Here is a 15,864-nt window from a genome sequence, read left to right as displayed (position 1 = left end):
CTAGGCTCAAGTAAATTAAATATGTATGTAAGTTTCCATATGTAATTAATGGCTGTAAAACACTCCATTAAATTCACAACAGTAGTCGTGTTCCCTGGCATATTGAAGAGCTGCTACGCGATAAGAGAAGACTTCGGCGGGAATGGGAAGCCCATAGATCACCTGCCTCGAAGGTGCGGTTAAAAATAGCCAGCCATTTACTGCGCAAAGCCATAGATGAGAAAAACCTCAAACATACAATATAAAAAAACTCTCTCCAAACAAGAAAAGATTCCCATTGTGGAAAGCCCACTGGCGTATGTCTACCAATCAAGATTGAATCACCGTTACATACCCAAATAGAAGAGTGAGCTCAAAGTGACAAAGAGAAGGCAAAAACATTTTCTGTCCATATAGAAAATATATTCAAACCACATCCAGCAACAAATAGTTTGGTACTGCCACTAAACAATAATCTTAAAGCAACCTCGCCTATTATATTCCAAGCAGAAGTTACATACATATAAGAGTCATTAAAGACAATGTCTCCAAACAAAATAATTACCATAATATCAAAGACTATACAATACCAAGATGTTGCATGAGCGACCAAAAAGCTGTTCTATGGCGGGTCCTAACATTAGAATCCAAAAGGCACGAGGGAGCGCGCGGGGTTTCAATTCCCTTTTCGCCTGTACTTCGTCTCTACCGCGACCCTGCTGCCCATCGGTTTCGTCTGTTCGGCAATGCTGGACTCTCGAGCCTCAGCACCGTCGAAGCGGTGGTCGCGGATCGCCGATGTCTTTGGAGCGGCACAGTTCGATTGGAAAATTCGCTATTAGAATTTATCTAAAGCACTCATACAATTTTTTTACTATTTCGGCTGAGTCCCCACTGTGCCGCGCCAAAGACATCAGCGACCACGCTGCCCTACGGTTTCGGCACGCAGACGATTCATATTTTGTTTTTGTATTCTTTCTCTCGAGACACACCGACTCGACGCTGACCTAGGCATTGACGAAGCCGAGTAGAATTTCGGAGGCGAAGGTAGCGTAAAAGAGAATTGAAGTAATAGCCCCGCGCGCCCGTACCATGAAGCGTCAAACGAAAATTGAAAAAGAATTTGTTCCTCATGCAACATCTTGGTATTGTAGAGTCTTTGATAATATTCAACAGCATGTTGAAACAAGGCTACTATCCTCAACAATGGAAGAAATCTGTCATCACAATGATCCTTAAAGCCGGAAAGGACAAGTCCCATCATCATATAAACCTATCAGTCTTCTGATCACACCCATAGTGCAATCTCAATGCAACAATATGGATTTCGAAAAAAAAAAAATTTCGAACCATTCAACTAGTAAACCGGATTACCAACGCTGTCTCCCTGGATGTCACCTAAACTTCAACCGCGTTTATTAGTTAGGGCCGTACTCTAAATTATTAATTGTAATAAATAATTAAATATATTAGATAAAGATTTATCTACTTGTCATTAGTATCCAAGAAAGAACATTCAATAAATAAATTACCGTAAAAATAAAAAAAAGCTAACGAGACGTTACGTTTAGTTGCTGCAACATTTGTACACGGTCAGTTTTTTTCAGACTAGTTTCTCACTATTTAAGTCTTATTTTTACTGCACGCCGGATATAAATTCAGAGTGTCCGACCGATTGCATACATATACATATGTATGTACATACATATATGTACATATCATAAAGTAAACGAAGGTAAATAATACGAAATTCACTCAAATTCTACTTTATGGTGATTATTCTCAAAGGCACAGTTAGACGTGCGTTTAATTCATTGTTATATCATTGATATTAAAAATGATTCCCTTCAGTACGTTTTAAAAATCGATTTTATTTAAAGAAGTATTTGAATCCAGACAAATCGAATTTATGCACTGCTCGTGATGATGCGGATACGAACGAAGCACTACTTGACCTCCTTGACTTGCAATCCTGGGGGCAAAGATTGCTTAATTTTGTCCGCTTTTTCCTTATCCTGTACCACTAGCGTGTACAAGAAGCGCGAGCAGCGGATCTTGAATTTAGTATTCGTAGGATTCTTCTTGATTTTTACAGCACGCGCATCTGAACGACGTGCTTTATTAAGAAAATCTTTAACTTCTTTTATTTCTCGTGGCATCTAAGTGAGAAATTTCGTTAATTCGATTAAAGTTCTGTTCTCTCGAGTAAAAACACTTACGTTGCGTTATTTCTACAGTTTCAAGTACAATCTCGAAAATTGCGTATTGTTCGGTCCAAAGCAGAAAAGGAAAGGAAATTCTGCAATCTATTTCCGGTTGTGACCAGAAGTGTCAAATTTACACAAGGTTGTGTTGAAACTATTTATCAAAATTCGTAGTCGTTGTAAAGTCAAGGCATCGCATAGATTTCTTTGCATAGTAGTAACAACTAATTATGGTACAGTTTTTGGATAACTTTATATATATTACTAATTTATTTCTAATCACACGGTAAATTTGACTGAAAACAAATACAAATATTTAAGAGAAAATTAAAATTTATTTATGTAAGGGCTTTTATAATGAGATACGTAAAATTCATAGAAACAATACTAACATACGTCACGTTAAAATAAACAATGATATACAGTTTCTTGAAACAAACCAACACGCGCATTAAATAATAACCATTAACATGACAGATCAACATATTACGTGATGCATACATTTTGGATACGAAAAACGTTTCAAAATTGTCAGATCGGTAACGTCTGTTTGCCGTCTAAAGTTACGTGGTGGTAGCCACAACCGTTATTGCCCACAACGGACACAATTCCCATATTTTATTATATCTGAGAGGATCGGGTTTATACTCTTACAAAAATGTTCCGATTCACTTTTAAAAATCACAAACCAGGCTGTTCCATTTCGGAGATGTTCGGAAAGGTTTTGCCACTCCGCGATTTTCCAGTTGTTCCACCATCCATCTGGTATGTTCCTAATAAGCTCTGCAAACTGAGCCCATACCGGGGGAATGGTGGGATTTTTGAGAGATGTGAAACTCCGATTCACACTCACACATCAGCCATCCACCATACGTCAAAAACAGCTCATAACAAGTACACAAAATTTTCGCGGAAGATTTATTAATTATACCCGATACTCAAAATGAGTATTGGGGTATATTAGATTTGTGGTAAAAGTGGATGTGTGTAACGTCCAGAAGGAATCGTTTCCGACCCCATAAAGTATATATATTCTTGATCAGCATCAATAGCCGAGTCGATTGAGCCATGTCTGTCTGTCCGTCTGTCCGTCCGTCCGTCTGTCCGTCTGTCCGTCCCCTTCAGCGCCTAATGCTCAAAGACTATAAGAGCTAGAGCAACGATGTTTTGGATCCAGACTTCTGTGATATGTCACTGCTACAAAAATATTTCAAAACTTTGCCCCGCCCACTTCCGCCCCCACAAAGGGCGAAAATCTGTGGCATCCACAATTTTCAAGATACGATAAAACCAAAAACGCAGAATCGTAGAGAATGACCATATCTTTTAGACTGCAGAATCTGAATTGGATCGTATTATTATTATAGCCAGCATCAAGAAAACAATTTCATTTTTTCTCGCCCTGTCTCTCTCTAACACACACGTAGCATAGGCGGCTTTGCTTAGAGTAAAACATTAGCGCCTAGATCTCAGAGACTATAAAAGCTAGAGCAACCAAATTTGGTATCCACACTCCTAATATATCGGACCGAGACGAGTTTGTTTCAAAATTTCGCCACACCCCCTTCCGCCCCCGCAAAGGATGCAAATCTGGGGATATTCACAAATCTCAGAGACTATTAAAGCTAGAGTAACCAAATTTAGTATCCGCACTCCTGTTAGATCTCACTATAAAACGTATATCTCGAAATTTCGCCCCACCCCCTTCCGCCCCCACAAAGGACGAAAATCTGTTGCATCCACAATATTGCAGATTTGAGAAAACTAAAAACGCAGAATCATAGATAATGACCAAATCTGTCAGATTGCTGAATCTGGATCAGATCAGATCATTTTTATAGCCAAAAGGAACAAATCAATTTGCATTGGCTACGCAGCGCCCGACGTCACGCTCAGACTGATTTTCTGTCTCTCTCGCACGCACTCTTCGTCGTGTCGTTTAATATTAGCGGCGTCTGCCGGAGGAGAGCCATACTGACTTAGTATCGGGTATAACTGTAGAGTTGCGGTGTACGCAGCAACTCACAACGTTCCCCCTCGTTTTTTTCTTATAATGATGGATGATGAAGATGTAGCAATTATTTCGGCCGTGGTTCAACAGAAAATTATGCGAATCAGTCAGCAGAACAGATACAATCTGCAATCGCAAAATATTGTATAGACCGTAATGCAAATTATAAACTTATTTGCTTTTATTTTTCAGCACTTCCAATAAATCATTCTGGATTTTTTTTTGCGTGTTGATGAGGTCCTCGACCATCTTTTCCTTCCTCATTTAATTTTCTTCCTTCTTCCTGTGAAATTCCTTATGCTCTTCGAGTCGCTCTCTGGCGATCTCTGCCATGCAAGAAGTGTCGTCTTTTTTGGCTCGCTTTGGCGGGGGCCCTTGTTGCCAGAAAAGGTGCTGGAGCTTCATGATCCGTCCAGATCCAACTGGATAATATCCGAAAACATCTCATTATTAAAGAATAAATTATGCATAAAATAAAGCATTTACAGAGCAAACAAATATTTGTGTTATGTTGTCAGTCGTCTGCCATTTATTCGCCACACACTTGCAACTTCAGCCTGGAAGACTCAGCCCTGCCGCATTCAATCTCATCGCCAGCCTTGAATGCATCCGAGCCATTGGAAATGATTGTTGTTGTTTTTTGCTAATTTGGTCACAATCATTTTTAACGTTTTCGCAGTGAATACCATTTTTCGTTGTAAATGACAATTATTCAGAGTTGCATTTGAAAACCATCGGCTAACTATCGCATAGAAACGTGCGGTTTAGGAACATCCAAAATGGATGGGGAGCTAGCTGGGAAATTTTCGGAACGGCAAAACCTTACGGACAGTCCCCGAAATGGATAGTATCCATCATCCGCTGCTCTTCGCACAATGATTAATTCTGTAGGCTTCTTAAAGTGCATTAAGTCATATCAAGTCGACTCAAAAGTCAGATTAATTATAATAAATAAATAAAAAATGTGTATTCTATAAATGTATAAACCATACATAATTTTAATAACTTATGATCAACCTGTTTAAAAATAATTATATTATTGTAATATTTTATATTTTGTAATGCAAATCAAACAAATAACAGCTTTTATTTTATTTTCCGCGCCCTAGTGTACCATACCACCACCCCCTGCCCATTCATCATATATTTTGTGGCGGTGGGTCAGTTCATCAAAAGACCCAAAACAAGAACCAAACTTAAATTTCAGTTCTAGCGGCCAGCAATACTAGAACACACACACGCAAAGTAAGTAAGAATGCGTGTGTACCCATACATTAAAATATTCTGGAGGCACAACAGAAAACAGAAATTACCCTCTAGTATTGTCTGTGGCGATTGACCATGCCCGAACTACTGATTTGGCTGGTTCCTACATGGGTACTTACCGGACTAACCCTATGGCAAACGAACGCCGAACCACTCAAAGAAGAAACAAAAAGGTTGCTCTGTATACTCTACAACCCACCGCGCACCAGCCATCGAACTAGTTCGGTTGGGATGCAACGTCTCACCAGTAGACGAAGAAACGAAAAAGCATGAGAGGAAAATGAAGAGAGCAGGTAGCTAAAAGTTATGCTGATCTGCTCTTCTCCTTTCCCTTTTCTGTTTTCGTTTGTGCGTTTGTGCAAATCAGTGCGGCTGTCCAAGTGATTATAATTATTGAATTTTAAATAATAAGTCAAAGCAGCCAAACATAATTGTGTTAGCGGAGAAACAGTGTCGTGCAGTGAAATAGAAAAAGTTGAAGGCCGCGAAATAGGAGAGACAATCGACGAAAATGAAAAAATGGAAAGTGACACTGAAAAATTTAAAGAACTTCTTTGGAGTTTTGATTGGTAGGCTTATTTGCTTTTTGGTTTTATTGTATGCCTATTATATCTGTATTTTATATATATAGATGCCATAACTGTAGATACGGGGACTGGATCAGCTGAAGTCCAGCTTAGGAAGGCCCTACAGTTGCAAAAGAAACGTTTTTTCAAAACAGTACCACCACGAACAGCAGACCTTAATTAGTAAATTTATAAAATAAAATAAAAATTTAAATATGAAATGAAATGAAGATTGATAACTTACTTCATGTTTACCCATTTCACTATCTACATCATGGGTACCCATTTCACTAGGTACTACATGGGTACTCATTTCACTAGCTACTAGACGAGAACCCATATCACTAGTTCACTAGGTCCCCATGTCGTAGGACAATGCGGGTAAAACTGGAAATGATGAAACGCATTGTTAAGGGTTAGTAAAGAAAGTACCCCTGGTCTGGAACTAGTTCCCAGTACTGCTGAGAACATATTGCGTGTGTAAACACATGCAAAGAGGTCGGGTCAAGCAGGTTAAATATTTTTAATTATTGCCAGTGGTGCGGCCCAAAGGAAATGCATTTTGGTGTTGTCGTTTCTAATGCCCCCACTGCAAAGATCATTTGCTACCGCATATGCGCATGCAGCGGAATTCTTTCGTCTCCTTATGTCGCAATCTCTCGTACTCGGCTTAACAGCGTCCCCGAGCAGCTCTAGCGCTCTCGGGATATCATACGCTCTCGCTCACGTCTAATCTTGCTGATCTAATCTAATAGGGCCCGGCAATTTGGCCCGTCAGCCCTTGCAGGGGCAGTCTTGAGCTAATCGTCGCAGCTATTAGATTAACATCCTCGCATCAATCGTTCGCCCAATCATCCCCATATGTACATACGCGATAAGTTGGTTTACATATGCAAATAAATTGTGAATTATAAACAGCCTCTCGACTTTCATTAACTTCAAATAGCAACAGTTATTAAAAACGCTTAATAGCTTAACATTTGGTGACCCCGACGTGATTGTGCAATAAATAATCCATCAGTGCAATCACAAACTAATATAGCATTCAAAGATCTAAACTAATTGCCATGTCAACCAGTGTCATCGACCACATAAGTTATCCATACATATATATGTGCACCGGCCTCCCCTGCATATTCGGTAGTACACGTAGCTGTTGGCTTGCGCTTCTCTTTTCGGTCATCTTCCCGCAAGAAACGTTTCTTACACCGGTCGCCTTTGTATATACAGTTCGTAAATAGCTGTTCGCTTGCTGGGCTCGGCTCTTGTCGTCTATTGCTCGTGTTACTCTTTGCGATCATCTTCCCGCTAGAGACGTTGGTCTTTCTGCTAACGCTGCCGCTACCATGGAAATTAATGCTGCTAACGAAATTCCAATGACCAGTGAGCAAAACAGGGTGTCTTTTTTGAAGCTTAAGTCAACGGAATTATGCGAGAAAATGAAAAGGTTAGTTACCGCCTGGCAGAATGAGTCGTTGGACTGTGACTACTACATGCTCGTGGTAAAGCAAGAGCAAATCGAGAAGTTGAGATGTTTCACGGCGAGCTTGAGGAATTGGATCGAACCAAAGGCGGCGATTATGAGGGAAATGGCTAAGAGTAGCGGCCGCATGCCGTTTCATTCTACCTTGGCTGGAGGAAACACTACGGTTGAGTTTGCTGGCTCGCAATTTCTACCTCACCGTAGACAATTACCATCCCTGCCTCCTATACAATTGCCGACGTTTAGCGGCGGGTATGCGAACTGGACGGACTTTTATTCAATGTTTGCCAGACTGTTCGGTCGCTGGAAATCTCAGATGGCAATTATGCTGTGGCATTAGATTTGTTGCAAAACAGATTCAATAATCGGCGATTGGTCTTTCAGGCACACATCAATGAGATCTTGGCGCTCCAGGCTGTGGAACCTGGGTCAGTGGTCATGCTTCGGGAGCTTTCAGACAAGTTCAATTCACATATGCGCGCGCTCCAGGGTTTGGGCACCACTGAGCAGATCGCAGGATGCATCGTCGTGCAGGAACTTCTCCTAAAACTGGATCCAGCGAGCTAAGAGAAGTGGGAGGAACGATTCAACGACCCCGTATTCGCAAACTTAGTTCCGTCGTGGGAATCTATGGCCTCGTTCTTGGAGCAGCGATGCAGATCATTGGAGACGATGGACTTTTCTATGGCAAGCTATGCGTTGAGCAATCAGGTGGGCAGAAGTAGAAAGCATAATAATTCTAGGTCCACATTGGTTACAACGAACCAAACCGTAGCACGCTGTGCGCTGTGCAACGATGGTGCTCACGAGGTCCAGCACTGTCAGAAGTTTAAAGCGCTGTCCCCCACAAATCGGCCTAAAGAAGCGGCTTTCGTTATGTATAAATTGTCTCAGAACAGGGCATCGATTACTTCAGGGCACCTCGAGCAACTGTCGTACCTGCGGGGGTAGACCCCATACCCTCCTTCTTTTTGGTAGCCCTGAAGATACCGCAATCCAAGGGAAATCAGCGCCGTATACTCCATCTCAGTCTGCGCTGTCTGAGTCTACGCCGTCTGAGCATACCACTGAGCCCTCTACTTCAGCGGCTACCTCGTCTGCCCTTATTGCCCAAGATCTCAGGAATGGTGTTTTTCTACTTGCCACGGCCACGGTCTTAATCAAAAATCGTTCCGGAGTTTTAGTTCCCTGCCGAGCGTTGCTGGATTCCGGCTCCCAGTTGCATCTAATAACTTCTCGTTTCGCGAATCAGCTTCAGCTTCGAAAAATGAAATCATCGACTGCAGTCTCGGGAATAGGCGACTCTAGCTTCGTCACGGATGGATTTTCGGTCAACGTTAGCCTGCACTCTCGCTCATCGGATTACTCAACTCTCATCACTGCCATTGTAGCCTCTAGCATAACCGATCGACAGCCAAGCTTTGGAATTGACACTCAAAACTGGAACATTCCATCTAACATACCACTAGCTGATCCGGAGTTTTATAAGCCGCAGCGCGTCGATCTGCTAATTGGCGCAAGTCTGTCTGTTTCGAGCTCCTGTGTGTTGGTCAGGTCAATTCAATTGTTGGCCTTCAATTCAGAAAACGCGCTTGGGATGGGTTGTGTCTGGAAGTTGTTCTCGTTTAAAAGGTTCCTCGCGCTCGGACCGTAGCTGCTGAGAATAATAGTCCAGCGGATCGGCTTGAGGTGCTTCTTCGGAGGTTTTGGGAGATAGAAAATTGCATCGAACCAATAATAAAGTCTACCAAAGAAGAGCTAGATTGTGAAGCACACTTTGTGCAGCATTTCCGTCGACTACATAAAGGCGATTATTGTGTTCGGCTGCCAGCAAAATATAATTTGGATCTCCTTGGAGAATCTTACAATCAAGCGCTTCGTAGATTCCTGAGCCTTGAGAGAAGGTTAGATCGTCGCTTTGATGTTAAATCTCAGTATGCAGCATTTATAAAGGAGTACCTTGATTTAGGCCATATGTCTCAGGTTCCTACCCAGGCAATCAGCAACAGCCGATATTTTTTGCCTCACCATTGCGTCATGAGATAGTTCTATCCGCTTCAACCTCATCTGGATATTCCCTGAACGACGTTTTAATGCCTGGTCCCGTAATCCAACCCAAACTGTTTCATATTCTTGCTCGATTTCGGTCATACGCCGTTGCGGTTACGGGAGATATCTGTAAGATGTATCGTTGTGTAAGAGTCTCGACCAGGGAAAGAAAACTCCAGGGAAGAAGACTTGCGTGTGTTTCAATTGGACACCGTTACTTATGGGACGAAGCCTGCCTCCTATTTATCTGTGCGAGCGATGCATCAGTTGGCAATGGACGAGCAGATGGCGTTTCCAGTTGGAGCTGAAATCCTTCGCCGTGACTTCTACGTGGATGAGTTGATATCTGGAGCTAGCTCTCAGGAGGAGGCTATCCGAATTCGTGAGCAAACTACTGGAATTTTGTCTAGAGGTCAGTTCAGATTGAGGAAATGGTGTTCGAACGTCCCTGCTGTGCTGGATGGAGTTCCGGAAGAGGACAAGGAAAAATTTTTGAAGTTCGACGATGGCAGCCATGTGACTAAAACTTTAGGACTTACGTGGGATCCGGTTTCTGATCTACTATTATTTTCGTACTCGGCCCTTCAATCTTCTTTGAATTCCTGCAGGCGCTCTGTTTTGTCATCCATAGCGCGATTCTACGATCCTCTCGGACTAGCTGGTCCCGTAATTATTAAATCCAAAATCTTTCTCCAGTCCTGGGATGAAAGCCTTCCAGTCGCACTGAACACCGAGTGGCAGGAAATATGCACCAGTTTTGGTCAGATTCGTCGACTTGAATTTCCTCGGCTTGTACTCCTTCCAGACTCTACGCTGGAAATTCACGGATTTTGCGATGCCAGCATCGAGGCTTATTGTGCATGCATTTATGTCGTGTCCAAGGGTCAGCATTCCAGCAGTCACTTACTTTGTCCCAAGTCTCTTGTGGCTCCTTTGAAGACACTTACAGTACCAAAGTTGGAGCTTTGTGGAGCGGAGTTGCTGGCTAGGATCATATCTGAGATAGCTGGAATGAATGTATTCAAGGGAAGGTGTTACTGTTGGTGTGATTCTGCCGTTGAGCTCTCTTGGATTCGGGACGAGCCGTCAAGATTTAATATTTTTGTTGCAAATAGAGTGTCAACGATTCAGGAAATGACCGAAAAAATGGAATGGCGCTATGTTCCCACAGCTTTAAACCCAGCCAACATTCTGTCTCGAGGGGCTCATCCGACTGAGCTGAATGAGTCACCTCTTTGGTCTCATGGTCCTCCATTTCTTTGCGGCTCCTCAGATGACTGGCCACCCACTGTGCTACCTGATAAGCCAGCCCTTGAACTTCGTCGGAAGGCTCTTCTGGTCAAATCGCCCCACATGGACATTATTGCTGATTTCAAGTATGCGAATTCATTTGCTTCTTTGCAACGCGTTTTCGGATACATTCACAAGTTTTGCAACCGAATTCGGCGCCCCGGACTCACTGTCTCAGACATGGAACATGGAACCCAGGTATTGCTACGACTAGTCCAGCGTACTCAGCTATGGGAGGACATGAAGTCACTGCGGGCAAGGGGAGCAGTCTCCTCATCGAGCTCAATCGCATCGTTATCGCCATTCATGGATCAGTTTGGACTTCTCAGGGTAGATGGTCGACTGGAAAACTCTTCGTTGGATTTTGATGGCCGTCATCCAATCATCTTGCCCAGCAGTCATCCACTGACTCTTGCAATAATCTCCCATTTTCATTGGGGGGAGGAAGACGGTAAACAAGGCAGTAAACAAGTGCGTAAGATGCTTTTGACTGAAGCCCAGGGTATTGGAGCATATTATGGAGGATCTTCCAAAGGAGCGGCTGGATGGTTCTCATGCCTTTGAGATCACAGGCGTGAACTTCTGTGGGCCGTTTTTCTACAAACCGGAGGCACGCAACAAGGCTCCAATCAAGTGCTACGTCTGCGTCTTCATTTGTTTCGCTACCAAGGCTGTTCATCTGGAGCTTTTAAAGGACTTATCCACAGTTGCTTTTCTACATGGACTAAAGCGCTTCATATGTACCAGACGAAAGCCGCGGCAAATTTGGTCAGACAACGCAACCAATTTTGTCGGCGCTAAGAATGAGCTGATGGAATTAAAGCGCCTGGTCCTCAGCGATGACCATCAGAAGGCGCTGCTGGATTTTTGCTTGGTCGAGGCTATAGACGGGCATTTCATTCCTCCGCGCTCCCCTCATTTTGGTGGTATATGGGAGGCTGCAGTGAAGACGGCCAAGTACCACTTCTACCGTGCGATAGGCAACTCGCTTCTTGGATTTGACGAGCTGCCGACGCTGTTGTGCCACATCACGGCAGTGATTAATTCAAGACCTTTAGTTTCAATTTCAGAGAGCCCTACCGATCTTGATGTTCTAACTCCAGCTCATTTCTTGAATGGTGGCCCTTCTGCTTCGTTCGCTGAGCCTGACGTCACGCAGCTAAACTTCGATGGCCTGGACGGCTGGCAGCGCGTTTCGTACCTGCAGCAGCTCTTTTGGTCCCGGTGGAAGGAGGAGTACATAACGTCACTGCAGCAGCGCTTAAAGTGGCGCACTGCGAAGCCTAGTTCAGCAGTCGCAGATTTGGTTCTTGTCAAGGATGAGAATCTTCCTCCCATGAAGTGGCCACTGGCGAGAGTGGTCGAGTTTTTGCCTGGACGAGATGGCGTTTCCCGAATTGCTGTGCTGAAGACGTCATCTGGAATCACCAAGCGCGCCGTCAACAAGCTGTGCCTGCTGCCCCTTAAAGATGCTGTTGAAAGTCAGGCTTCCAACGGGGGGAGTATGTCGGGTCAAGCAGCTTAAATATTTTTAATTATTGCCAGTGGTGCGGCCCAAAGGAAATGCATTTTGGTGTTGTCGTTTCCAATGCCCTCACTGCAAAGATCATTTCCTACCGCATATGCGCATGCAGCGGAATTCTTTCGTCTCCTTATGTCGCAATCTCTCGTACTCGGCTTAACAGCGTCCCCGAGCAGCTCTAGCGCTCTCGGGCTATCATACGCTATCGCTCGCAGCTATTAGATTAACATCCTCGCATCAATCGTTCGCCCAATCATCCCCATATGTACATACGCGATAAGTTGGTCTACATATGCAAATAAATTGTGAATTATAAACAGCCTCTCGACTTTCATTAACTTCAAATTGCAACAGTTATTAAAGACGCTTAATAGCTTAACTCCTTTAAAAACTGCAGCAGCTCGGCCTGGAAGTCGGTTTGGCCTTGGCTGCTCGCAATTTACTGTAGTAGCTCCCGCTTTGTTTCCTGGTGCTCATCCTGTAACTTCTGCTTCTCTTTTTGGACTTCCAGCAATCTCCAGAAGATTTTCCAGTTTAATGCGCTTTTCTGCGTTTTGGTTGCAGAAATAATACTAGAGCCGCAGTTGGATCTGTCCCGGTCAATATTAACAGAATTATTTCGGGACCCCCGAATTCCGTATTACCATCATGCCAAATAAATATAGCGATATTTTCCATCTATGATGTTAATGTGGACATGCGTGTATTCTTTGTTTATTTAATGGCTGCAAAATACTAATCATAAAACAATATTACAAATACATACCCATGTACAAATGTTTACTTATTACACCAATTGCTGGTCTCTTCATTTTACATTGTGTCTGTTGTTTTTTTTTTTTTTTTTGTTGTCTTCAATGATTTAAAATTCGAATTACGACTTGAAAAATATCTAGGCGCGAACTTTTTTTTGCCATTCATTTTTTCTCATTGTTCCAATGTTCCCTAATTTTTTCCCTATTATTGCATCAATGCCTTTTTTACACGGTTTTTTACACAGGTTTTTCAGGACCCAATCTACCGTGTAAAAACAGAATTTGGTGTATGCACTAACCATAAAGTATATACGTAGATGTGCCAGTTCAGAGACTTCGGCTATGGCGTTCGGGTCATTACGCGTCATTATGAGAGAGCGCAGAGAGAACCTCTGTTAAGCTATTAAGCGTTTTTAATAACTGTTGCAATTTGAAGTTAATGAAAGTCGAGAGGCTGTTTATAATTCACAATTTATTTGCATATGTAAACCAACTTATCGCGTATGTACATATGGGGATGATTGGGCGAACGATTGATGCGAGGATGTTAATCTAATAGCTGCGACGATTAGCTCAAGACTGCCCCTGCAAGGGCTGACGGGCCAAATTGCCGGGCCCTATTAGATTAGATTAGCAAGATCAGCAGATTAGATCAGCAAGATTAGACGTGAGCGAGAGCGTATGATAGCCCGAGAGCGCTAGAGCTGCTCGGGGACGCTGTTAAGCCGAGTACGAGAGATTGCGACATAAGGAGACGAAAGAATTCCGCTGCATGCGCATATGCGGTAGCAAATGATCTTTGCAGTGGGGGCATTAGAAACGACAACACCAAAATGCATTTCCTTTGGGCCGCACCACTGGCAATAATTAAAAATATTTAACCTGCTTGACCCGACATACATGTATTGATTGTTTTATTATAGCAATATAAATAGCTAATATACTATTTTAAAGTTGTGAAAACTTTGTAATTTTATGCTCATCAGCTGCTTTCTGTCTGCTGGGAGATGGTGGATGGTGCCAGTGTGTTCTACCGTTCCTACATATGTACTCACCATGTCCAAGAGATCCTGTAGTTATTCTGTATTCCGTTGAAACTTAACGAATTATTCGCAAAAAATGCAAGCACAACTGAATCCGCCGGCACCTGTTTATGTACTTTTGTACACAAACACGTACACACCTTGAACATTTTAAATTATTATACCCGATACTCAAAATGAGTATTCCGACCCCATAAAGTATATATATTCTTGCTCAGCATCAATAGCCGAGTCGATTGAGCCATGTCTGTTTGTCCGTCCGTCCGTATGAACGACTAGTGCTCAAAGACTATAAAAGCTAGAGCAACAAAATTTTGTATCCAGACTTCTGTGATATGACACTGCTACAATTTTTCAAAACTTTGCCCCACCCACTACCGCCCCCACAAAAGGCGATAATCTGTGGCATCCACAATTTTAAAGATGCGAGCAAAAATCGGTGGCATCCACAGTTTCAAAGATACGCGAAAACGCAGAATCGTAGAGGATGACTATATCTTCAAGAGTGCAAAACCAATGAACCAGATCGTATAATTATTAAAGCCAAAATAAAAAAACAACAATTTCATTCTCTCTCGCTCTGTTTCTCTCTAACACACAGGTTTCATGGTCCGCTTTGCCTATTGCAAACTGTGAGTTAAGGGATCTCAGAACCTATAAGAGCTAGAGCAACCAAATTTTTTATCCATACTCCTGTGATATTGGACCTTGACCGTTTGGTCTCAAAGTTTCGCCACACCCCCTTCCGCCCATGCAAAGGACGAAAATCTGGGGCATCCACAAATCTCAAAGACTATTACGGCTAGAGTAACCAAAAGTGGTATCCACACTCCTATTCGATCTCACTATAAAACGGATATCTCAAAATTTCGACCCAGCCCCTTCCGCCCCCACAAAGGACGAAAATCTGTGGCATCCACAATATTAAGATTCGAGGAAACTAAAAAAGCACAATCATAGAAATGGACCTTATCTATCAGATTGCTGAATCTGGATCTGATCGGATCATTTTTATAGCCAAAAAGAACAAATCAATTGGAAGTGGCTAAGCAGCGCCCGACGACATGTTCACGACTTTGTATCGGGTATAAATGTAGAGTTGCGGTCGCAGCAGCAACTCGCAAATTTCCCCCTCGTTTATATTGGAAAATCGTACTATAATCTAACAATCGTAAGTAGCTCAGTCAAGCCACTCCTTTTAGACTTTTCACACGTGACAAAAAAAGGGAAGAAAAATTGGTGATCGTGGAGTCGAGAATCCCTCCACGACATCTGTAACAGGAGGAATCAAATTCAGCGGCGAACTTCGGCAGCAGCAGACCGGTACTTGCCAGGCCGGAAAACTGGTGTGGGAACCGCCAGAGGAACACCAGCACACGAGAAGGCAGCGGAGCACCGACGGAGAACAAACCTTTGCCGCTACCCCACCGGAATCCGGACTCCAAAAGAAAAATACACACACACACGATTCATATCATCCACCGTCAACACATCGCAATCCCCCATTTCACACACATACACCCGTCCGAAACACAATTAAATAAAACACAGAACAAAAACCTCGATCAAACATAAACATCCGCGAGCATAAGGAAGCAACAACTTTCAATGGGGCTTCTAACTCCGCCGAGATAGGGTTAATTTTTTTGTAGTATTTTTTGTATTAGTATTTGTTTTCGTCGGCAGAATCTAGTTT

The 15,864-nt window shown here is 42.9% G+C and overlaps 2 protein-coding genes across 3 annotated transcripts in view; both read right to left on the bottom strand.

Moving 5' to 3' along the window:
* Window positions 1-15,864, bottom strand: part of LOC113565186 (proline-rich receptor-like protein kinase PERK1) — a 31,511-nt gene that overhangs the window by 7,678 nt on the left and 7,969 nt on the right. The window lies entirely within an intron of this gene.
* On the bottom strand, window positions 1,831-2,138 carry LOC113565187 (60S ribosomal protein L38). Its single transcript, XM_026986529.1, has one exon. It carries the CDS (start codon window positions 2,136-2,138, stop codon window positions 1,926-1,928), a length of 213 nt encoding a protein of 70 aa, XP_026842330.1. The 3' UTR covers window positions 1,831-1,925.

The sequence above is a fragment of the Drosophila persimilis genome, unplaced genomic scaffold, assembly GCF_003286085.1.
Source record: "Drosophila persimilis strain 14011-0111.01,24,50 unplaced genomic scaffold, DperRS2 tig00000002-arrow-pilon, whole genome shotgun sequence".
Classification (NCBI taxonomy): Eukaryota; Metazoa; Arthropoda; class Insecta; order Diptera; family Drosophilidae; genus Drosophila; species Drosophila persimilis.
Note: the sequence above shows the minus strand (reverse complement) of the source record. Positions and strands in the feature narration are given on the sequence as shown.